We start from the raw sequence: 24565 nt of genomic DNA on the forward strand, positions 1-24565 counted from the left end.
CTGAATCTGGACTAGAAGGAAGAATCCTGTATTTTTGGTTAAAATTTCTGGGGTGAGAAATGGTTATTTTGGGATAGCACATCTAGGGGCAGCTGTGCCCACCAAAGGGACGCAGAAGCATTCCTGCTATTTTTTCAGCTCCCAAATATTATTATCCCAAAAGAAAATTGTATTTCAAGACTGGAAGAACTTCCCTCTGCAAATTCCAACCTCGGGAAGTCTGAAAGGTGCTGGAGCAGCCACTCTGGGAAGGGAAAAAAAAATCTCCTTTAGTCAACTGGAATGGCAGCCAGAGGTTAAGAAAGGCAAAGAGCCGAACTTAAACTTTTCCAGGACTGTAAGGGAGAAACCAGCTCACCCTGGCCTAGGGAATTAGGAAAATGTTTTCAGTTTGGGATCGTGCCGCAAGGAAAAGCCTCTGGAGCACGGTCCAGGCGCCCGTCTCCAGCTGTGTTATCTGGAGAAAGCAGCAGATGGAAACTATTCTGCCCTGTCAGGAACTTCTCCTTTCCCAGATTCCTTTTTGACTCCCAGATTTTGTTATCATCCAAAATCCCAGGTCATGTCCTGTTGGAGGAGCGTGTCCAGTGAGGCTGGGAAGTGGCAGGAAATGGGAGAGGGAGGAGGGAGAGAGAAGGAGAGGAGCAGCCATGCTTCTAGAAAAGCATTGTCTTCTAATTTTTAGGGATATTTTTGAAGCACTCTGGAGTTTTCCCTCCCCCAGCACAACCCTGGGATACATTTTCCTGCCCGGCTCCATGTCCAGCCAGAGCTCCCGCCAATCCAAACATCGTCCATCCGCCGAGAGCAGCCCTGAATGTCCCTTCTTGTTCTGCTGGGAGATCCAACCCCTTCCCAAGCTCCCATACCCCTCAAAAATCCAGGAGCTCGACCCCCAGAGGAGACAGATGCATCTTGGGAAGTCTCCCCAGGACAAGGAGTTGGATGGTTTTAGTGGGTGCAGCTCAGCAGGATGTAAGAGAGTGAGGATTCCCAGGGGAAAGGATGCTCAGGGATGAGGATTCCCAGGGTGAGGATTCCTTGGGGGAAGGATGCTCCAGGCTGAGAATGCTCATGGATGAGGATGCTCCAGTGGGAGCAAACCCCCTACTATCAGCCAGCCCCTCCCAAACAAAACAAAGCAGGAAAATAAAAACATGGATAACAGATTTTTGCCCTCCCAGACCCCAATTCCCCTTGGACTGCTCTGGATGAGCATTCCCCCCATCCACACATCCATCAGGTGCTTCATTCTGGTGACATCCTTTACATCATCCTTTAATTGTACTAAATCCAGTGGGATGAAGCAACATGCAGAACATGCACAAGCAGGAGGGTGAATCCCCCTGGGAAAAGCTGAACCCCAGCTCTTCCCAGCATTCCTACACCAGGATGGAGGCTCTGACTGATGGAGCAGGGAATATTCCCACCTCCACAAGCAGCTGAAGCTCTGCTGAGAGGAGGATCCATGGGAGATCCCCATTTGGGAGGTTTAAGGAGCAGGGATAGCCCTGGAATTCCTCCTTTTCCCCACTTGCCAAGGAGGGCACCCAGGTGGATGTTCATGGAGTTTTCCAGTCCTGATCAATCCCAGGGGACTGAGGCACCAAACCTCAATCCCTTCAGGCTACCAGTGGGATTCTTAGCATCCAAAGGGAAGTGGAAATGTGTTTTTAGGGAGGAGAACAGGAAAGGCCATGAGCCTCCCTCTTCCCTCACACTTGGCTTCACTGCTTCCTAAAGGAAAAAATGGGAATTCAAAGGAAATCAGGGCTGTGGTTTTCATCTGCTGTTGTAGGACATCGTCTCTCTGGAGCTGGGATGAGGATGGGGCTTCCCACTGCTTTTCCACCTCATTTGGTAGCGTAAATCCCCCTAGGCAGGTGTAAATCCACATGGGAAGAGGAATTTTGGGACAGAGGGGAGGCCAGCTGGCTGCAGAGCAGCTCCAGCCTGGAGTTTCCCGGGGAGCTGTGGCATGCTGAGCAGGGAGCAGGAGCCAGCCCTAAAACTCATAGGCCGAGACAAAGAGGGTGATTTTGGATAGGTGCTTTGTCTGGAACACCCGATCCAGGTACTCGGCCATGTCCACGTCCACGTCCACGTGGATGGTGCGGGGCCCCTGCAGGCTCTGCACCAGCAGCAGCTCCCCAGTGTGCCGGTCCAAGCGCTGCACCATAAAGTGCCCGCGGCTGTTGCTGCCCGCCATGCCAAAGCGGAGGCTGTCGGGGCCTGGCCGACCGGGAGCCGCCGCTGTGGCCATGCGGAACAGTGGCGCCGGAGTCTGGAGCTTGGAGGGAAGCGAGAGGTAGTGGAAGGAGATGGTTTTGGGGGCCTGGTGGCACGAGCGGCTCTCCATGGGGCACAGGTTGCGCTCCCACTGGCTACAAAAGGAAAAGCAATGAGAGATTTTCAGGAACGCAGCATCCACGCCCCACCCCCCAGCCTTGCTGGCATTGGATCCGTAGGGATGCCGTGCCATGGATTTTGTGCCTCATACTTACAAGGGGGAGGTTTTGACATAGGAGACATTGCCGGTGGCTGGGGGACACTGTGGGGTGACGCATTGGAATCCCTCCCCCCAGTGTTGATGCAGGTGCTCCCGTTCGTGCAGTTATCCTGGGATAGGGAACACTCATCATATCTGGAAAACAGGGGTGGGAAGCGGGGTCAGCACCTGGAAGCCTCCAACTGAGCTCACCTTTCCATCAGAAAATAGGCAAAACCACCTTGAAATGAGTCAAACTATGGGGGCATCCTAGAATTCCATCTCCTCTCCCCAAGCTCTGCCCCGGGCCAGCATGGGTTAATAGCAGCTCTCTCCCAGCAGGAGGGCAGCTGCTTTTCCAAACTTTCTGCTTGATTATTTGGAAACACCCATACCTTTTTATTTACTGAACACCCGTGGGACACCTGGCAGGAGCTGGAATGCAAAGGATTTGCTGGGAGCATTATCAAGATGCTATGGAACACAGGAAAATCAGGGAGGAATGGGGGATTAGGGATTTTCTCACCCTAAACTGCAGCAATCAACACTTCAGGGCACAAAAATTTCCTGGTTTTCAAGAGGCTTTCAGCAGTTTTGGCCTCCCACCATTCCCATCCACTGACTTCCACCTGCACCACAATTCCCTTGGGATTGAGGGAGATGCTGCCACCCTCTGAACTGATCCTGGAATTCTGTGGGTTTAACATCACTTTTGGTTCTTCCCAGGAGTTCCCTGCTCCATGAACATCCCCATAGGTTATCTTCAAGGAGGTGCAGGCCCAAAGTGTCGCTCCATCATCCAGAGAGATGAAGGAGAGGGGAGAGGGAAAGAAAGAGGAAGAGAGGGAGAGGAGCAGCCATGCTTCTAGAAAAGCATTTTATTTTCATTTTTAGAGATTCTTTTGAAGCACTCTGGTGGAGTTTTCCCTTCCCCAGCACAACCCTGGGATTCATTTCCCCAGCCAGCTCTGCATCCAGCTGGAGTTCCTGCCAATCCAAACATCCTCCATCCGTTGCCATCCCGCAAAGCATCGCTCCATCGTCCCCCTCTCCTCTACACCAGCCTCTCCCTCGGAAATGGAGAAAATAGTGGGGGAAAATGACAAAGCACTTGGGGCCAAGTGTATTCCAGCCCACTCACCTTCACAGCTCTTGCCGTCGCCCAGCAGGACATATCCAGCGGGGCAGGAACAGCAGAAGGAGCCGGGAATGTTGACGCAGACGTGGGCACAGAGCCGGGGTCCCCCTTCCTGGTGGTACACCTTGCACTCGTTGAGGTCTGCAGAGAAAGGTATTCACCAGGATCCCAGTCCAGCCTCCTGGGAAAACCCAGGGAGTGAGCGCAGGCTGGAGGAGTGGGCAGTGAGGCGTGTTGGGAACGGGCTGATGCCAGATTCCAGGGAATGGAATCAGCAGCACAGGGGCTGCTAGGGGGCTGTGGCCAGCGGTGTTCCGCAGAGGGCAACACTGGGCCCAGTTTGAACTTGGCCATCCATGGCTTGGATGAAGGGGTTGGAGCCTCCTGAAGGACTTTGTAGCAGCGGCCGATCCCCCCAGAGAGGGTGTGGAGTCTCCCTCACTGGAGATATTCCAGAGCCTGGACACAACCCTGTGCTGTGTGCTCTGGGATGGTGAGGCTGAGCCATGGTGATCCCTTCCAATGTAAGTCCAGGACTCTGTGAAGGAATCAGGCACCTAGCCAGCCCTGCATCCCCCCCGTATCCTGGCTCACCCTGGCAGATCCCGTTGGAAGTCAGGCCGCTCATGTGGAAGCCAGGATCGCAGCTGCACTGCTGAGTCTGGGCGATCTGGGCACAGCGGGGCTGCCGTCTGAAGGCCGGGTCATCCAGCATGCTCCAGGTGGGAGGAGCTGCAGGAAAACAGCAGGATGAGGAGTTGGGATGAGGTGGGGGATGAAATATTCTCATTTATCCCCCAGCAAGGGTCACCCACCGGTCTGGGCCTGGTACTGACAGGTGGTCCCGGTCCACTGCGGGGGGCAGAGGCATTTGAAGTTGTTGAGACCCTCCAGGCATGTCCCACCGTTCTGGCAGGGGCTGCTCGAGCACTCACTGATCTCTGAAGAAAAAGCAGCCATGTTCCATGTTATCTCCTTTTGGGCAGCAAGCCTCAGGAATGGTGCACACACCAGGATGCTTTGGTACCCTACAGCACATCATAGCCAGGATACCATTTCCCCTCATCTCTCCTCCTGAGCTGCTTCAGCTGTAATGGCCAGTTTTTCTTAAGACTGATAAATCCCAAAGCCATGGGAGCTGCAGCATCCCTGGAACTCTGGGGGGCAGCTGCAATCACTCCCCACTTTGAGCACCCCAATATCCCCCACATGTTTAAATAAATCTACTTTTCCAAAGGACGTTGCAGGGCAGGGAATGAGCAGTACCTGCACAGCGGGGCTCCTCCCCTGTCCAGCTGCCATTGGCCTGGCACATGCGTGTGCTGGAGCCCAGGAGCTGGAATCCTGGGTCACAGGCAAAGTGAACCTTGCGATCCACCAAATATTTAGTGCCAAACTTCCTCCCATATGCAGGGGCTTGGAGGGCAGGACAGGAGCCTGTGAGATGATGGAAAGGGGATGAGTTTGGAGGAGGGCCTGTCCTTCCAAGCCACTCTTTACCTGCTATTTCCCTGGAATGCTCTCCCAAGGACTCACCAGCAGGTAGCTGCGGGGCAGCCTTGGCCAGGGAGGCATGGATGGTGCTGAGGCGGCTCCTCACGGCATGCAGCCCCTCGGAGAACCGTGTCTCCTGCCCCTTCAGCAGCTGCTGCATCTGCTGGATGGCAGCCAGGAGCTGCGGCCTGCTGAGGCAGCTCTGCGGGAACAGGGATGGGGACAGGGATGAGGACCTCTCTGTGCTGCCACTCCTCCCAGGAGCCAACTTGCTGGCGTGGGAGGAGGCTGGTGTGGGAGCTCCACAGCATCCAGTGTTCCCCGAGTGCCCTAACTTTGTATTTTCCCCCACATTTACCCAGATCCAGGAGTTTTTTCCACCTAGGCCTGCGCTCCAGGCAGGGCTGGGATTGCTTTGTGGGAGAGATGCTATAACTCATGTTTCATCCTGCTGGAGCTCCAGCCCTGTCCCACTTCCACATGACAAAAGAAGAGGAAAACAGCTGTCTTGTGAGCTCTGCCGAGGCCAGGAACGCTGGTGGGACTCCTGCCTGCAAACCAATCGCTCCCTTGGGACTGACTCATGCCTGAGACGGGCACCGTCATTATGGGATTCCTGTGGAATTGACTTGAAACCAGGGAAAAAGACCAAAGCCATTCCCAGAGCTCAGAAATCCGGGGAGAACAGTTGAGGAGAAAGCACACAGGGACTGGGCTGGGGCTATGGAATTCCAGGAAAGCGAGTGGAGCTGGTGGCTCTGTCCCACCTGGTCGAAGGGGTGTCTTCCCCCTTTCCATAACCGCACTGTGGAATGATTCCCGTTTCCAAAGAGTTGCTGAGGGTTGAGGGAGGGCAAACACAGCAGCCCAAGCAATGCGCTCGGTGTCCTCTGCTTCCCCAGGAGCAGTTTCGGGATTCCCGGGCTGCCAGGGGGGGATGAGCCGGGCTGTGCCGGCAGCTCTGGGATACCCCGAGCCCAGAGGAAGGGAGCCAAAAGCAAATAGATGCTGGCGCGTCGATGGCTTTAATAAACAGCTCTTTGTTAGGGCTGGGTTTAACTCCGGGAGCCAGCGCGAGCTCCGGCGGGATGCTGAGCCATCGCAAAGCTGGAAAATTCCCCCAGAAGACCCAAACGGGGATTCTTTGCTCTCGGTGTGCTCGGGGGCAGCTTCAGGTGTGGGCTGAGAAGGGCAAAAAGAGCCCAAATCAAGCGGCGCGCGCTTTAAGCGCGGCTCAGGCGCAGTTTAAGCGCGGGTTGGGGCTTTGCCCACCTGTTTGCCGGAGCAGGAGCGCGGGCAGAGCTGCGGGGCTGTCGGGGTGCACGGAGAGAGAGCGGGAAAAGGAGAGGAGCCCCGTGGCCCCCCAAAGCCCCTCCCCGTGTCCCGGTCCCCGCTCACCTGGGCGGCCGGCGCGGCCGGGAGTGGCAGCGGCAGCGGCAGCGGCAGCAGCGGGAGGCGCCCCCGCGCCCCCGCCATGGTGCGGTGCGGCCCCGCCGCTATCCGGGACCGGCTGCCCCGCGCTCTCCCCGCCCCGGCGCCGGCCCGGCCCCGCGCATCCCCCGGGACACCGGCCGGGCTCTGTGAGCATCCATCCTCCGGGACACCGGCGGGGCGCTGCGGGCATCCATCCCCAGCGGTTGAGGTGCGGGAGGGTGGCTTTTCCCTCCAGCAAAGCTGTTTCTGGTGCCGCCGGGACGAGCGGGCAGCGTGCAGGAGCCCCCTGGCAGCACCCCCGGCTCTGGCTGGGCCAGGACCACCCACGCCAGGCAGGGAAACCCTTTCCCAGCCTAGGACCCTCTCCCCAGCTCGGTATCCCGTTTTCCAGCTCCTGCACCACATCTCAGTCACTGCATCCCTTTTCCGAGTCTCAAAATGCCTTCCCCAGCTACTGCACCCCCTCCGCAGTTTGGTAGCCCCTTCTCCCGCTCCTGCACTCCCTGCCCAGCCCAGTCTCCCCCAAGGAGACACAAGAGGTGCTGGGCAGCCCCAGCTATGGAAGCAGCAGAATTCCCCCCAAAAGGAGAAGGAGCAGCAGGGAAGGGCAGGCCATGGCTGAAGGGCTACAGCCCTCCCACAACCCCTCTCAGGCTCCTGTTTCCCTTCTGTTGCAGCCAGAGTGATGGTTCCTCAGTATGCAGATAGGATGGATGGAAACTCATCAGGAAGAAGGGAACGTGGTAGCACCTGCTGTTCCCACTGGGGCTCCCGTTGCTGTTTTTCATGGGGATCTCTTGCAGTGTGAAATCCCCCAGCAGGCTGTAGAGCTGGAGCCTTCATCATCCAGGGAGCTGCCCATCCCACAAACTTCAACTCATGATGGAAAAGGGGGAAAACACCAGGCCCTGCAAGGGCAGCTGCCCCCTCACAGCACCATCCACCCCATCCCGCTCTGCTCCTTCTGGAAAAGATGAATAATTACAGCAAAATAATTCCGCTGTTAATTCCAAACCCCTGGGACTTCAGCCCAGGAAAGAGCTCCTGGGGAGAGCCAGCCTCCACCAGGAAAACTGTGCAGGAGATAATAAATAAAAGAGACAACTGTTTATTAAAATATTCCCTCTGTGTCCTTGCCATGGTGCCACTCACACCGTTCCCAGCGGCATTTCCGAGTCCTCCTCACAGCTCCCAGTGCACAGCCGCTCCAACGCTGGCAAAGTGCCAGCCTGGCTCCATTGGCTCCCTGGTTCCAAGCCCTGGCAGGGAAGCAGTGGCACATAGGGCTCCTCCACGGCACCACCGAGCTGCTCCTCCACTACATACCTGGTGTCCCATGGCTCACTGGGATGCACATCCACAGCCACCAGCGCTGTCTCTGCGCTGGGGGAGCTGGGCTCCGATGCCTCCCCAGCGTCCAAATCAGAGTCCGCTTGTGGGAAGCCCGAATCCTGTGTGGAGTCCGGGCTCTGCTCGGCAAGGCCAGTGTTGATGTAGATGACATCCCCGCGTGCCTTGGCACTGGGCAAGCTTTCCAGCAGCTTCTCCAGCTGGACTTTGAGCTGGGAGAAGGTGGGGCGGGTGGCAGGGTCCGCTCTCCAGCACTCAGACATTATTTCATATCTGGAAATCGAGAGAGGAGTGTGGTTAACAGGGGATCCCAGCATCTCAGAATGGTTTGGCTTGGAAGGGACCTTAAGGCTCATCCAGTCCCACCCTGCTGCCATGGGCAGGGGCACCTTCCACCATCCCAGGTTGCTCCAAGCTGTCTTTGAACACTCACAGGAATGGAGCAGCCACAGCTTCTCTGGGCAGCCTGCACTTCTCTGGATTAGGGGAGGTATGGGGGCTAATTCCCAGTTTCCCTCCAAGCTGGGCAAGCCTTGAAATTCCCATTAAATCAAAGTGAAACCAACTCCCTCTGCTCAGGCTGTTTCCCAAGGGCATGGATTTATCAGCCCAAGCTGCTGTTAGAAGTGTGAGAAGTCTCTTCCAGTGCAGCACTGGGATCTGTTCCCTGCAAACATCCCAGTTTTGTGTGTGGGATGCCCAGTCCTTCCCTTGGCAGGTGCCTGCTTCCAGGCTGGATGTCAGGGAGCCCTGGAGCATGTCCCTGCTGGCCTCTCTGCCCTCCAGCAGGCTGGATTAAGAGGTTCCTGCACTGCTTACTTCAGGAACAGGCAGTGGAAAGGAGCCTTTCAGTACAACTGAAATGTACAACTCTGTTTATCCAGTTGAGATTCAAAGCTCTCAGCCATGAGGGAGTTAAACATTTTCAGCTCTAATGGCACTGGAGAAAAACTCAAGAAAGAAGCTTGAAAGAAAGGCATTTGCTGAGCTGCTCAGAAATCCAAATGTTTGTGTATTTTGCACTTCCCCTTTCCAGGGGGACAGAGATTTATAGATTTGAGGCAAGGAAGGGCCCTAGAGGGAGTTTTGTGGGACAAAGAGGAGGATCACTAGCCAGGACCTTTTTGGCCAAAACAAATCCAAAAATAAAGAACTAAAATACTAAGAAGTCCCATCACTGACTGTTCCTGGTGACCTTGCCAGCCCTACAAATCTAGTGCTTCCCCTCAGGATGTTTGTTAGGATTTTTGCCTGGAGTTCAGCAGATGCTGACACATACTCTGCTCAAGGATCCAGCTTTCCTTAGGCATGTCGTGCAAACATTAAGGGTTTTTTCCTAGGAAAATCCATTTTCCCAGCTGGGATCCCAGGACTCACAGCTCATCCAGGCAATCCTCAGGCTTCTTCAGGCGCTGCCCATGGAAGAGGTACTCGTAGATCTCGTGGTTCTGCACCCCTGGGTACGGCGTCATCCCGCGCGTGGCAATCTCCCACATGGTGATGCCAAATGCCCACTGTCGGCACAAAAGGAAAGGCCGAGGCTGAAGGGACACTTCCAGGAGGAATGAATGAACCTTTTCATGGGGAAAGGTCACTCCCTGGCATGCAAGGGACAATGGGCAGAGCTGTGGTGCTCCCAGAATTGGGAATGAGCAGGACAGAGGCGAGCAGCCCACTCAAGGAACCAACAGTGCTGGCAGCAGAAGGGCTCTGACAGCCTCTGTCTGTTCCATTCCAGGCAATGACACCAACAAGAGCACGGTGTGGCTCAGCCCAGGGGACTGTCCCTCCAGGCACAGAGACCTACCACGTCACTCTTGGTGGTGTAGACACGGTCAGCCAGGGACTCGAGGGCGATCCACTTGACCGGCATCTTGGCAATGCGGCCCTGCCGATAGTAATCCCCGCTGTAGATCTTCTTGGAGAGCCCGAAGTCTGCCACGCACACCGTCATGTCATCCCGCAGCCTGGGGGCAAACAGGGATCAGGACAGCCCCAGGGTCACATCCTGAGCCACGAAGCCCAGGTGGAGCTCTGTATCTCGAAACCAAGGGAACCTTTATTGAAAGAAGCAGAGCTGTGCAGTAAATCCACAAGGTTCATCCTGTGGGATGAGCAGAGGAAAACACTCACATGCAGTTCCGAGCTGCCAAGTCCCTGTGGAGGAAGTTCCGACTGCTCAGGTATTCCATGCCCAGGGCAATGTCCACCATGAACTTCACCAGAGTCTGCAGGGGCACAAACTGGGGAGGGAAGGTGGAAGTTACACAGTGTTGATCCGAAAGGCTTTCCTGTCCATGGCTGCCATCCCCCTGGATAAGCCCATGGAAACAGATGAGCTCTCATCCCTCAAACCGTGCCATTCATTGCCCCACTAGCCTGCAGGAGCTGCAGAGAGGGATTCCCTTCCCACCTCGATCCCACCTCACTCCTCTGCTCCTGGTGCTCCCTACCTGGGGGGCCATTTCCAGCCGGGAGCGGAGCAGGAAGCTGTGCAGGTCTCCATATTTCATGAACGGTAGGATCACCATGGGCTTGGGCACCTGCAGGGAGCTCAGCTCGATGCACACCCCTGGGAAACATGGACAACTCACACAGTGCCTTGGGAAAAGGGATCCAGGTCCACCCAAACCCCAGCTGGAGGGTGAAGAGGGACACCCCATACCGAGGAGCTTGATGACATTGGGATGGTCGAAGTCCTTCATGCATGCTGCTTCACTGAGGAACTCTTCGATCTCCCTTTGGGAAAAGTTATCCACTGGGAAGCAAAGAGAAAGAGCTTTAAAACCCCAGAACAGTGACAGGATCCCGTTCCTGAGAGATATGCTGGGAATGTTGGTATCCAGTGGGACAAATTGTGGGGTGGAGAGACAACTTACACTTCATGGTCTTCACAGCCACTTTCTGTGGGGGCCCTTCAGGCTGGCTGAGCCGTCCCTCCATCACAGATCCGAACTCCCCTGCACCACAGGAAAGAAGGAATCCCTTTATCCAAAGTACCACCTTTTAGGGTATCACCAGATCCCTAAGATCTGCAATGCTCCAAGATGGAGCCAAAAGGCTTGTTCATCAGTGACACAAGGAGGACAAACTGGGCTCATGGAAGGTTCCCTGCTGGGGGCAGGAGATTGGAATGAGATGAGTTTTACTCACCCTCTCCTAGCACCTTTCCCAGGCTCAGGGCGTTTCTGTCCACGACAACATCCTGCAGCTTCTGCTGGAGCTCCCTGCTGACACCCAGGCTTCCCACTGCAGGAGACAGGGACAGGAGCTCAGGTACCTCCCACCTACTGCCATTTTCCCCTCCAGCTCCTTCCAGAGGGATAAAAACGTATCCTTACGGGTCAGTTCCACGGCTCTCCGGCAGTAGGACTTCTTGGCTCTGTAGTTCACTGCCAGCTCCGAGTTGTTCCTGCTGAAAGCATTCCTGAGGGAACATAAACACATCTGCTGTGGCTGCTTCAGCTGGATGAAGGAATCAGCATGGTAGGGGCAGGAGCACAGGGGATCCGTAGGAAAAGGGGAAATGCATGTTCCATTTCCTTTTTCCTGGATCAGCACCATCGCCTGCAACATCTGAGCAAAACAACAGCTCCACAAACACCACTGAACCATCAAGGGGTGAGTCACGGAGCTTTTAGGGAGGATATAGGATACTCATTTCCTACTCAAAGAGCAAGAATGCTGCTGGAGCCCTGCAGAGTCCACCTTGGGGAACCAAAACCAGGGCAGGATGCTCCAGAGCTGGGAAAGCAGGGGAAGAGTGACAATAACCAGTCAGGAAAGGGATCCTTACTCGGTACCAGTTTCCAAACTGGGAGCACAGGGCAGTTAAACACCACTTGGGAAGTCACAAGGATAAGTGAGGAGTGCTGGGTTATTGCAGCAAAAAGCAGCCCTTTGTTTGTGTTTTTAAACAATGCTGGGCCATTGAACCCGGACGTGGGATGAGGCAGGAGGGTTTCTCCAGGACATGGGATATTATGGAATCAGAATCATGGAGTTGAAAGGAACCAACAAGGATCATCCAGTCCAGCTCCTGACCCTGCACAGACACCCCAACAATCCCACCCTCTGCATCCCTGGGATTGTTGTCCAAACGCTCCTGGAGCTCTGGCAGCCTTGGACCCCCAGCCATTCCCTGGGGAGCCTGTTCAGTTCCCTCTAGGGGAAGGAACTTTTCCCAAAATCCAGCCTAACCTCCCCTGATACAGCTCCAGTCATTCCCTTGGGTTCAGGTTACCCTCTGGTGACCAGTGACATTCTCTGCTCTCTCACTTCCGTGCCAAAACACCTCGCCCACCAAATTGCACAAGTTCACTTCCCTTTAAAAATAGGAATAGCAAGCAAAAGGTGAACTGCTGAGCAAAGGAAGGGAGGGGAAGGAAAAACCCACTTAGTCTCTCACCACAGGCATAAAAAACGTCATTTGTGGTAACATCAGTCCTGGGGACAGAATCCTTGTCCCCAAACCCAGCACAGGCTGGCCACCCACCCCTTGGGGACCACCCTGTTTCCCATCCCCTTACCCATATTTTGTCTCCACACATCGTTTCTGGATGACCACGGACAAACAGAGGAGGACTCCAACAGCAATTGTCCCACAGATAAATCCCAGGGCTATGACAAAGGAGTCGGCATTCCCAGAGGCTGGAGTCGAAGAGGGGGCTGAGGTTATTAATCCTAAGAAAATATCCTGTTAATGAAGCTGGTGAAAGAGGCAGCCTGCAGCACCCAGGGCTTGGGGCAGGAACTCCCGAGGGTTTTCAGTGGAGCCCAAAGGGCTACATAAGAAAAAAGGGAATGAGGAGTGAGGCTTTCCTGCTCCCAAATCAGGATCTTTGGCTGACAGGGAAAGCATCCGAAGGAGGATAGAGTGATGTCAAATGGCCTCATGTCAAGCACACCCTGCGCTATTCCCAGCATCCAGCCCTGCACCTCCTTACCACTGGCAGGGATGAAGATCTCCACAGGAATGCTGAAAGGTCCCACTCCCCCCTTGGTGACAGCAGCCACACGGATGGAGCAGGTGGTGTTGGTGGCCACCACGGGCAGCACGGCCACACTGCCGTTCAGCCGGGCTTCGTTGGAGATAATCTGCTGGAGAGAGGAAAGGAAGAAAATCCTGGGCTGGGGAAGGCAGGGAAACCTGGGGATTTACTGAGAATTGTCCCCTTGGCAACCTCTGGAGTTGCTTTGCTTTCCCAGCCCAGAGGAAGTGCAGCACCCAGCTATTTAGGGAGAAGAATGGCCCTGTGTGCAAGGGCCGGATGGGATCGGGAATGGAGCTGAACAACGCTTCCCGTTCAATCCAAGCATTTCTGGCCCTCTCTGCTTCTCAACAGCAGCAGCCAGAGCCAGAAAAGAGGCAGGGAAGGATCTGGAAAGGAACGGAAAGGCTCTGGTGACATAGATTGTGACCTCAGCCTTCGTTGTGGCCAGTTTGGCCACTGGAGCCCTGTAAGCCTCAGCACCCACGGATCCGTGTGCTCCTGGCAGGACTGTCCAAGTGTTCTGAAGTAGATCCTAGGGCAGATATTTTCTGCCTTTGGTGGTTTTTGTGTCCAGCTAATTATATTCCAACTTTTCATGTGTTTCCTTGGCTGGTACCATGGCAGGAGGCAGCATAGCTTGGTAAAAGCACTGGAGCCTTTCCTTGCAAATTCCATCCTCTCCTGGTCGTTTCCACCTGAGAAAGTGCTACTGCTGCTCCCTGCTGATTTCCAACTGCAAAACAGCTGCCCAGCTGCAGCCAAAATATCCGGCAGGCTGCTGTGCCCAGCAGCCTTCCTGAACATCCCACAAAAAAAGCAGGAGCTGAGTGGAATCAGTGGGCGAGGAGAGGGAATGGAGCTGAGGGGGATCAGTGGACAAGGAAAGGGAATCAGAGCTTCTCAGAGGGAACCAGTTTCTGTTCCCTGTCCCAAAAAAGCCACGGAAATGGATGTGAAACACTCAGACCCTGGGAATGTGTGGTGGGTACCTACTGGCTGCGACAGAAGCTGGGACTTGTCACCTCTGCTCCCACTTCCCGCCTTCCTCCTCCTTGTATCCACATGGGATCCTTTCCCTACCACCAGCCTAAAATTGGGATCCTTCCCTGTCCTAAAGGCCTCTGCTGTGTCATCAGAGGACAGATTCAGACCATGAGCACAAAGCAGGGCTGACCTGCCAAATTTAATGCGATTTTATGAGTTTTGTGGTAGTTGAGGAATTTCTTCCTGTCCCAACTCAGACAGCCTTGGCTCCTGGACTGCTGGTTAAGGAGGAAAATAAACCAACTTTTGGGAATTTTCTAGTTGTGGAGAGGCCTGCAGGTGGCCCTGTGACACCAAAATCTGGCTTCTTCCTGATTTTATCCTGCAAAAGCTGGTGGTTATTTTGGGGCAGTCCAGATTTAGCCTGTGCAGGGCCACAACTCGGGGACTTTATTTCATGGAATCATTCTCACAGAATCGTTTAGGTTGGAAAAGACCTCTGAGATTATCGAGTCCAACCTTAGAAGGAGCTTTTTGAGGAGTCAGAACTCCAGTTTCATGCCTCAGACTCATGGAAAAATTGAGAACTGGAAAAAATTTCACTCCATAAGCTGGAAAAAGGGACAAAAACTAATAAACAACAACAACAATAATAAATCTCCCAGGGCTTAAAGGGCAAGGCCTGGATTTGGCCTTTTGCTGGAGAGAGACAGCTCCTGTCAGCACTTTTTATCCGAGTCACAAGACCATGATTTTGTTTCCTTGGCTTCATTCAGGCTGAATCTATACAGAGAAGCAAAAGGAGAACAGAAAGTGCAGCATCCAACAAAAAAATGGGGATGAGTCACTGTTTCCAGCTGGGGTCACTCTGCCAGCCTGGCACAGAGGAACCCAAACCACAGCTGGATCCATTCCTGCTGTTATCCACAGGCTCTGGATGGGATCTTTTGCCCAGAGCCTGGGCCAATCTTACCCTAGCAAATTCCTGCAGCTACTTCCCAAATCCTAGAAAAGACAAGCAGAGTGTGCCAGGTGATTTCATGCACTCACAGAGAGGCCTTTGGGCCAAAGAGTTCCTCGAGCTCTGAAATTCTGTGCTGTGGGTTAAGGCAGGGATAAATCCTATCAGAGTAAGGAACAGCTCAAAATCCAGAGAATGCAAAGCCAGGAGTGGTTTGAAGCCCACATGAAAGCCCAAGACAGCAAAGAAATGAGTTCCAAAAGAATCTGTGGAAGCACCAAAACCCATCTGGACATCCCTGCTGGGAATTTTTCCAGGACTTAGACATTCTTCCTCATTTCCAGGTGACTCACCATGCCCTCGGAGTTGTGCCACCTGTACCAGATGTGATAGCCCTGGAGTTCCCCGTGGATCCTATCCAGGGATGGTTTCACCCAGCGGATCTCCAGGGAGGAGCTGGATTCATTGAAGGACACTGTGACGTTCAGTGGGGGCGTGGCTGGAGCTGTGGGAATCAGTGGGAAAGGAGGTGAGGAAAGCTGGGAGAATGGGTGCAGTGATGTGGAAATCTGATGGAAAATGAGCTGCAGCTCCACCAGAAAGCCCATGAAAAACGGGGAAAGTTTCCTTTCTCACCCTAGCAGCAATCAGGACTCCAGAGCTGCCCCTCATCCAGAGGGATTGAGGCAGGGAAACCCTTCCTGAGTCCTCGCTCCCCATTTCCTACCTCCCTCGGTGGTGCTGGCCGTTATCCAGGGGCTGAATGCTGACCAGCCAACCTCATTCCGGCAGGAAACACAGATGTTGTACTCTTCCATGGGCTCCAGCTGCTGGATGTGATACACATGGGGAGGCACCGAGGTGTGGAAGGGCTGAAGGGAGACGTTGCCTTTTGGAACAACTTCCTTGACCTTTAATTGGAAAATCAGTCCACAAACAGGGATTAGTCAGCAACAACCTGCAGGGAGAGATGTTGAAAAACAGGATCCAGAGCCCTGCCTCCCATTTGAACTCTGCAGAGAAAAGTTCCTGCAGGGAAAGCTCATGGCAGGACATTCACAGGGCACAGAGAGTGAGCTCTACCATATGTGGAGCCCTCCAGCACTTGGGAACATTCCAGGGATGTTGGGAAGGAGGGAGGGATGATTTGCTGTTTCTTGTGGCATGGAGCAAAAGGAGCCCCAAATAAAATAAACAGGCAGCACATCCCAAAAAAACAAAATAAAGCTCTTTTTTTGGTGCAGCACATCATTGGAAAACAGGATTTATCTCTGTGGGATGTCATGGGACTAACCCCAATCCTTTCACATTTACCAGCATGGATGAATTCAACATCTCAAAAACAAGTCCTACTTTTCACAAAAAACAAATTTATGGATGTGGAGCCCCCATGGAGCTGCCCACAGAGCCACTGCAGCTTTCCAGGAAACCTCTTATTTTGTGGGAAGCACTACCTGGACTGGGATGGCAGGAGGAAAGAGAGAAGAGCAAGAACAAGGACAACCCAGTCAATGTGCACAGGGCTGTGCACTCCTTTGAAAAGCTTCCATCCATAAGTTTGGGATGGCAGGACACCTATCCTTGTGCTCAATCAAAAGAGCCCTCCATTGTATCTCAGGATGGTCTTGGCATCTTTTTTACAGCCAAAATATAAAAGAACAGCCTTCATCCTCAGGTTTTCATGGAGAAATTCCCAAAAATGCTCCAAGTAGATCTTTAGAAGACTCTGCAAGCCTGGGGTTGCTGCAGCCAAATAATGCTGCTTACAAATAATGGGAAGGAACTGAGGGGTTGCCTGTCTCCCAAAAAAAGTCAGAATGCCACCTGCATCCCCAAGCTCTCACAAGATGCACTGAGGGAGGCGAACAGTGATCAGAGGAACACACATGACGCTTCAGGACCAGAGATCCTGAGCATCCAGCCCGATCCTCAATTATCTTCTGAGAATAATCCATCAAATCCGTGGATTTTGGAAGGGAATCAGGAAGCTTGCAAACTGCAACAGTTAGAATTGGCAGGTGGGCCAGCTGCAGCCCTCGGGAATGAGTCACTGGCTCGGTGGGCCTGGGAATTATCCAAGGGGACAGCAGCAAAAGGGCTGAGTCACAGCTGTGTTTTTGCCAGAAACCCTCTCCTGTTTTCCATCTTCAAAGGCCATTTCCTAAGGACAGACCATGAATGTTAAGTCATAGGAAATGCCTTGGCTCTCCATCCCACTTCCCAAGCTCCGGCTGGAAGGCAGCAGCAGGACATAGTGCTAATATTAGCCCTGGTACCTTTCTTCCCTGAAATTCCTTTCACTTTTACCTGGCTTCAAAGGTCCCCTCTCTCCACGTGTTATCCCAGCTGGAGTGGAGATTTTCCAGGATAAAAATCATATCCATGAGACAGCAAGATGGGTTTGGACTGGGAAAGCCAGCTACATGCAGCAGGTGGAAAACGCCTACAGGCTCTACCCATGGAGGTGGCATTCCCTGAGTTGTGCAGGACATAGGCAATCCCTCAGCTCCTTCCCAGGAGTGGGGAGCTGAGGGAAACCTGCCCCTCCAAATCCCAACTTTAAGAATGCTGCTTGGTTGAGAAGGGTTTGACCAGGTCCGTAAAACACATGACAACCTGACTGTGTTGCCCAATGGAAAGGGGTTCCAAGAGAGCTAGAGAGGGACTTGGGACAAGGGCATGGAGTGACAGGACAAGGGGGAATGACTTCCCACTGCCAGAGGGCAGGGATAGATGGGATATCGGGAAGAAAATGTTCCCTGTGAAGCACAAGCTGCCCAGAGAGGCTGTGGCTGCCCAATCCCTGGAAGTGCCCAAGTCCAGATTGGAGCAACCCGGGATGGTGGAAGGTGTTAGAAATGAATTGGAACTGGATGATTTTTAAGGTCCTTCCAACCCAAACCATTCCAGGATTCCGTGAAATCTGTGCAGCTCATGCCAAACACCACCAACTTCCACCTGCCTCAGAGTGTGGGGGAGTTGTAGGGATATGTGGGTTCTGGATGCTTACCTGGACACTGCAGCTTTTCAAGGCAGAGAAGGCATCAAAGCCCGGCACCCAGGATATCCTGATTCCATGGGCTGTCCTGTTGAGGACCTGCACACTGACGGGAGCCGACGGAATTCCTGCAAGGAGAAGCCAAGGGCAGTCAGCTGGAAGCCTAAACACAAACCTGGCGTAGTGGCTTTTCCCTGGAGCTCCCAGGGCTCAGTGTGTGACCCCACATCCGAATTCTGCGGATGTGCCGGACCACCAGATAGGGAAGCACAAAAATGTCACTTTCAGGGCTATTTTGGCCATTTCTATATTTGTGACCACTCTGGGCAGCTTAAAGGCCATGACTTCTTTTGGGGAACACCCTCCTCACGTTGCTGGAGTGGCTCTCATCAGGAATGTCAGCAATTTCCATTGTTTCCTATGGAAAATTCCTACGGAGCACCGCCCTGGTTATGAAGGAAGGAAAAGAGCGATGCAGCCCTTCCGAATCCTACTTTGAAGCTGACAGTTTTGCTTTCAAATTTAGATTTTGGTGCTCCTTCCCTCATCCTGGTGCTGGGATGACCTAAACAGGATGACCATGTTATAACCAGATCCTGCTGGATTTTAATTATAGGACTGAAGCCAGGATCTCCCTCAGCTTGTGAAGGATGAGTGCTGGGATGTGTGGAAACCTGGACACAGGGTTTTAACAGGGAATGGGAGCTGACCTTTGATGTTGACCAGGCCTGGGCTGGATGCAGTCAGGCCTTTGCTGTTGTGGGCCTCGCAGCTGAACAGCGCTGGCTTGTCGAGTCCTGCCGGGAAAACACAGCTCTGTTCCCTGGATATCCCAAAACCATCCCAATTCCACCAGCTCCCCACCAGCAAACACTCAGGATTTCCTTTCTCAGCCTGTTTTCACTTCCTTCTGTGACACTTCTGCTGCCAGTGCCCGGGGGTGACCCCAGGCTCCAGCTGCCCCCCACTCCCACACCGAGGGCACATGTGTGCTGTGCCTGCCAGACCTGCAGGGACGGGATGTCCCTACAGAGCCCTTGCACAAGCCCCTGAGGAAGGGGTTGTTTTCCCTCCAAAAAGGGGAAAGGCAGAAAGCAGAAGAGTGCCTGCCACGGCCTGGTCAGATGATTTAGTGCTGGTCAAGGGTTGCTCAAATCCCCCAGCTGATGGTGGCGAAGGACAACTGGAAATACCCGAGGGTGGATTCTCCCAGCCTGGGTGAGGTGACCCTGGGCTTGGGATCCCTGTCCCATGCCAAGGTGGACTTGGGGAGTGTTGACTCATCCCAGCAGTGCCTCAGGGTGCCAGGAGAAGCTCTGGTCCAATGACCCAACCCCGCAGGTACCAGGCAGATGAGAGGACATCCAAAAAGAATGAGTCACTTCTTCTGGCTTTCACTGCCTTTTAAAGGCTGTCTGCTGCTAGATGCCAAGATCAGCAATTATAGCCCAGCTCTTAATTAACCACTGGCATCCTCCTCATGAGCAAAGCAAGAAATACTTCATTTTTTGCCTCTGCAGCAAAATCAGAGTAGGGTTTATGGGACACCAAGGATTTTTCTCCCTGTGTCTCACCATGGACGCACAGCACAGAGAGAATCCCAAACTCTTCCACAGATACAAAGCGGAGACCAACATTCCAGCAGCCCAGGAGAGCAGCCAGGTTCCTGTTGGCATAGCCAGAGGCTGGAGGAAAAATCTGCTGCTGGCTCAAGAAAGAGTTGGTTGAGTATCCTGTCTCTTCCAAGGAAAGAATTTCTGGCAGGAGCCAGAGGGAGTCGGATGGGACTTCCTGCCCCAGAGGGGCCCTAGGGCTGTGCATGGCACAGGAGGAACAGCCCCTTCTGGCAGGGACCAGCCCTGGGATGGCACAAGGCACATTCGCAGCAGTGGTGTCCCATGGCGGGGACACTCCACGGCAGGGACACTCCACGGCAGGGACACTCCCAGCTCACCTGGCACAGTCAGGACCGACGGGGAGATGTGGGGTTTTTGGTTGACCTTGATGTTGTTCTGGAACCAGTAGATCTCCACAGGCTCTGGAGGTCCCACAGCCTGGCATGTCAAGTTGAAGGGGCTGTTCCTGGTGACATTCAGCTGCTCAGGCTGACGGATGAAGTGCGGGAGACCTGCACAGACACAGGGAAGCAAAGGATTCCCCATTTCTGGCTTCCAGCTTCTGGTACTCAGCCAGGACACAACTCCACAGCTGCTCCAGCTCACCTTCCAGCTGCACCAGGATGGGATCGGATACTACCTCCACACCTGAGATGTTGAGTTTGCAGACATAAGAGCCATTATCCGAGCGCTGGGTGCCAAGGATGCTGCCAGGCAGAACGGACACCTCAGGGCTTCTGGCTTCCCATCTTCCCTGAGAGCCAGCCCTCAGGGCACCCCTCATTCCCACCTGCTCCAGAAGGCTGCCAGCACTTACCTGAAGGTGGAGGTCATGGCCACCTCCTCCTCATCAAGGATCTCAAAGTGGCTGCTGGCGATGCGATCCAGCACGTGCAGTTCCCTCCCATCCTTCCAGAGAGAAATTCCTGGGGCATCCGGCCGGAGCAGCTCCTGAGGCACTTTGATGGAGCAGTTGAAGGTAACGTCCTTGTGCTCATTGATGACCACATGTCGCACTGTGGGGTTGAACCTGAGCTGTCCCACAGAGCTGCCTGGGGGCTCCTCCCTGGTGCTCCAGTGGCTGAGCAGGCTCCGCTGGGAATGCCGCCGGGAATGTGCTGATAGGTACAGCCTCACATCTCCTTCTCCATCAGCATCCTCTGCAAGGGAATGCCTGGGGTTTGTAACCACCACCAGCAAGTTTGGGAGACCTCGCAGCAAAGAACCCCACTGCTTCCAAGAATAATTAAAGGCAGCTCATTTCCATTTCCCAAAATGTTGTCCCAGGATTCTGTACAGGCAGCACCTCCAAAAAAGTCCTTTTTAAAACAGTCAGGAGCAGCCCAAGCTAAAGAAAACACTCAGCCATATTTCTTTGGGCAGAGGAGAGGCAGGAGCTATTCCTGCTGCATAACACCCCTGGGACTGGAATATAAAAGGATCCCTGGGCAGCAGGAATTTGGGACTTTACTCCAGCAAACCCCTTGCAGGGCCTCATCTGAAGCATTTTCAGCTGGGGCAGAGGAAGAGCTCCCAGCTGGAATTTTGCTGATTTTAGGCTCTGCCAGCAGCCTGTCCCTTCCCAGGACAGTGAGAGCGGGACATGCTCTGAGTCAACTTTTGCTAAGTGCCTCCACTACACCACCTTTCTCAGGAAAAGAGCTGCATACAGATGAAGAAATGCCTTTGGGCAGTGTATAGGAGCCAGCTGCTGTTCAGTGTTGCTCTCCCAGGGTCTTCTCCCACATTTTTTCCCAAGGGAAAGCTCTTTTTGAGGACTTCATACCCCCAATCTCCAATCACCAAATGGCATTCTCCCCCTCCCTCCCAGCACTTCCCAGCCAGCCACAGCTGAGATGAAGAACAGTTCCACTTAAAGCAATTCTCTTCCAAAAGTATGTGTATTTTTGAGGAGATCAGATCTAGGGGATCCACTACATGGAGGTTGGTTTTCCTGGACCATTTCTGAGCTTCCTGAGGCTTTCCCAGCCATCAGCAATCCCAAGCCGAGTGGTAAATCTCCCTTTCAGCAAGCAAAGGCATTGTGCCAAACAGGAATTTCAACTAAATTAGTTCCCTTTTCCAAGAAAGAAAAGCCGAACAACCACTCACAGTTTAAAAGATAAAGAAAGCACAGGGGTTTTTTTTAACCTAAGCTCAGCTGAGTTTGTTTTTGGACAGGTTTTAGCCCTCAAACATCAAACAAGTTTTTAAAGCTACGTCATCACTGTTGTGAGTAACGGGGCACAAGCCTGGTGTGTTTTTCCCAGAGCCAAGAAACACAGCCCTGTTTTGAGGCTGATATATCTCTTTGCTAAATCTCTATTTTTAACCCTCAAGAAATGCTGCTTGAGGACAGAACACCAGCAGGTTTTTCAGTCCAGAGGGAAGAGGGAGGCTCTCCCGAAGCACAATGGGTTTCCCTTTCAGAAAAAAAAACAAGAAGAGCCACAGCTTTTCCAACCTGCGTCGCTAAGCCTCCCACACCAACACAAACGGAGCCCATGTGTCTGCTGCAAAGCTGCAGGGACAGCCATGGATGTGAAGCCGTGTCTCCACAGCTCCCAAAGGATCTGCCAAATGCAAACAAGCAGTGACCCCAAATTCCCTTCCCTCCCCTGCTCCTCCTGGAGGTCACTCAGGCTGGAGCCACTCCCTGCCTGGCACAACCCAGGCTCCAACTGCTGTTTTCATGCTCCATTTGAAGGGTTGGAGCAGGTCCCCCAGCACAGACCCCTGACCAGGGAGGACATGGATTTGTGCCGTGTCCTGGGATGGTTTCTGCTTCAAGCTTAAAGGCAAAGAGAAAGGAGGATCTCAGCCTTTTTTCCACACTAATTAAGTGGGAAGAGGTGTTTGCTGGCCTGGGAATGAAATACTTTCCTGTCTGACTCATGTGAGTACAGGAATTCCTCATCTCCAGCGCTGCCTTTGGGTACCCCAGAAGTTTGTGATGGGGATATCCTCATGGCACCTTGGAAGGGACTCGCCTTGTGTGGCAGGACAGCCCTTGCTTGAGTTCAGAGCAGTTAGCTGGCTCTAAAATCCTAGGCTAAAGCCAGGAAGCTGCAAGCCTGGTGTGCCTGTGTGGGTGCCGGAGCAGCTCCCGTCCTAACCACAGCCAGGCTTGAGGCAAAAGGTGGTGTGTAAATCAAACCACTTGCAAGGAGACCGCTGCTCTCCTGAAACACCCGGAATTGCAGCAAAATTCCAGGGCCAACAGAGTCAGATCTTGCTGCACAGGTGCTAAGTGCCTTTCTCTCTGGAGAGAGGAATTTTAGCAGGAAAATCGAGTGGGATACTTCATTAGGGAAGAAGAACAACAAGCAGGGAGCTGCACACCCCACGACTGAAACAACGAGGTCTTTACTGCAGTCATGATGCATCCACGTTTGCCAAAACACTGGCTGCATCCCTAGCCCTGGAATTCCCACTGCTGGGAGTAATTCACCTGCTGACAACAGCTTCTGCTCAGGCACTGTTGAGCAGGAGGAATGAGGAGCCCCTGCTCGTGGGGTTTCCTGGAAAGGTAGACCTGGAAGTGTTGGACTACCGTTGGATTCAATGATCTTTTCCAAGCCAAACCTGTGATTGTAAAAAATTAATTTTCCCCAGGTCACACCTGAATCCAAAGAGATTTTCCTTATTCGAACACCTTTTGTACAAACCAGCCCAGGATTCCTGGTTACATCCACAGAGAGTTCCTCTCACTGCAGGCTCCTGCTGTGACAGTCAGGACTTTAACTCCTCCCTGCCCAAAGCAAACACTCACATTCCTGCCTTCCCTGCTAAATTCCATCTGCACAGCGACTCTGAGACCCCCTCCCCCAGCACCCCTGAGATCCCCCAGCAGCTCCCAAAGGTCGGGTAGCCCTGATCACAGGATTTTTGAAAGTCCAAAAAATTACTTTATCTCTCCACGTCTTTCTGCAAATGGAGTTGAAAAGCCACCAAACTGCCTGCAGTGCAAAGCGCCACAAACCGTGGTGATTCCCGAGGATTTTTGCCAGCATCACTACGTAGCTGGCTCACGGCTAATTAGATAAATCCCAGACTGATCTGCCACAGTTTGCGGTCCCTGCCTGTCGTGGTGTTCCCAGCAAGCAGAGGCACATCAGGCAGTGAAGTACAGGACCACGCTGCAGAGGCAGAGCTTCGTCCTGGGACACCCAAATTGTGTCCCAGAAGAGACAGACCCAGTGTCCCAGGTCAACAAAGTCCTGTGTCACAGGACAGTCTCAGACCATGTGTTCGAGGACAGAAGAAACCGCGTGTCCTGGGACAGCCAGATCTTATGTCGCAGGACAGCCAAACCGTGTGTCCCGGGACAGCTAAATCCTGTGTACCAGAACGGCCAGACCCGCTCCGGGTTGCGATGCGGCCAGAAACCCGTCGGGAAATCCCTGCGCAGCTTTTCCCCGGGACCCGCCGGGCGCTCAGCACAGGCGGGGTGCCCACGGTGCCCGCGCCACAGCCCGGCCCGGAGCAGCGCCAGCGGGGAAAGCGCTCCCCGCGCCCCGGACAAGCTCCGCTCCCCGCTCCCGGCCGGCCTCCGTCCCGGGGCCGTCCCCGGCTACTTCCGTGCCCCCTGCGGACTCACCGGCCCCTCCGCGGGGCGGGCGCAGGGCCGCCAGCAGCGCCCAGAGCAGCGCCCAGCGCCTGCCGCCCATCGCCCGCCGGCACCACCAGCGCCACCGCCTCGCTCCACCACCGTGACTGGCACCGCTCCGCCACCGGAAACAAGGCAGGCAGCGGCACCGGTCCGGCACCAGGCACAGGACCGGCAGCGGCCCCGGGAGCGGGACGTGCTCCGCTCCGCCGCGCTTCGGGGCCGCCAGCACCGCCGCCCCGCCCCGGCCCGCCTCCCGCCGGGGGAGGGACCGAGCAGCCCCGGCGCTGCCGTGCCAAGAGCGCTCTCCAGGTATTGCGGGGCCACAGCCGAGCCCTGTCCCCGAGGTCCCACACGGCTTTTACACCCCTCCGAGGTGGGGATTCACCACTGCCCTGGGCAGCTGTACCACGGCTGGACAGTCCTTTCTGTGAAGGAATTTTCCCAATGTCCAACCTAAACCTCTCCTGCCACAGCTTGAGGCAGATTTTTCTTGTCC

General features: G+C 54.1%; 2 protein-coding genes across 4 annotated transcripts; both read right to left on the reverse strand.

Moving 5' to 3' along the window:
• Positions 1–1235: 1235 nt before the first annotated feature.
• On the reverse strand, positions 1236–5431 carry FBLN7 (fibulin 7; the record flags this gene model as incomplete). Its single annotated transcript, XM_083857874.1, is given in 10 exon segments — positions 1236–2384; positions 2505–2575; positions 2578–2644; positions 3626–3767; positions 4221–4358; positions 4442–4567; positions 4893–5063; positions 5163–5330; positions 5333–5395; positions 5398–5431. Coding segments are annotated over 10 exon segments (1359 nt in total). The 3' UTR covers positions 1236–2005.
• Positions 5432–7702: 2271 nt separating this feature from the next.
• On the reverse strand, positions 7703–24213 carry MERTK (MER proto-oncogene, tyrosine kinase; the record flags this gene model as incomplete). 3 transcript variants are annotated; one of them, XM_083857873.1, is made up of 19 exons in its annotated part: positions 24058–24213; positions 20275–20617; positions 20064–20164; positions 19796–19969; positions 18552–18638; positions 17854–17969; positions 15571–15754; positions 15197–15348; positions 12851–13004; positions 12434–12554; positions 11246–11331; positions 11058–11153; positions 10784–10864; positions 10570–10662; positions 10358–10476; positions 10038–10147; positions 9712–9871; positions 9282–9418; positions 7703–8177 (listed from the first exon to the last, which is right to left on the reverse strand). In XM_083857873.1, exons 1-19 carry the CDS (start codon positions 24125–24127, stop codon positions 7703–7705), a joined length of 2859 nt encoding a protein of 952 aa, XP_083713999.1. In that variant the 5' UTR covers positions 24128–24213. The 3 variants fall into 3 exon arrangements, with proteins under 3 accessions (XP_083713999.1, XP_083713998.1, XP_083713997.1); XM_083857872.1 differs by having other exon boundaries at positions 12434–12587; positions 12851–13001; positions 24058–24212; XM_083857871.1 differs by having other exon boundaries at positions 12434–12587; positions 24058–24212.
• Positions 24214–24565: the final 352 nt, after the last annotated feature.

The sequence above is a fragment of the Zosterops lateralis genome (assembly GCF_965231275.1).
Source record: "Zosterops lateralis genome assembly, chromosome: 3".
NCBI classification, from domain to species: Eukaryota; Metazoa; Chordata; class Aves; order Passeriformes; family Zosteropidae; genus Zosterops; species Zosterops lateralis.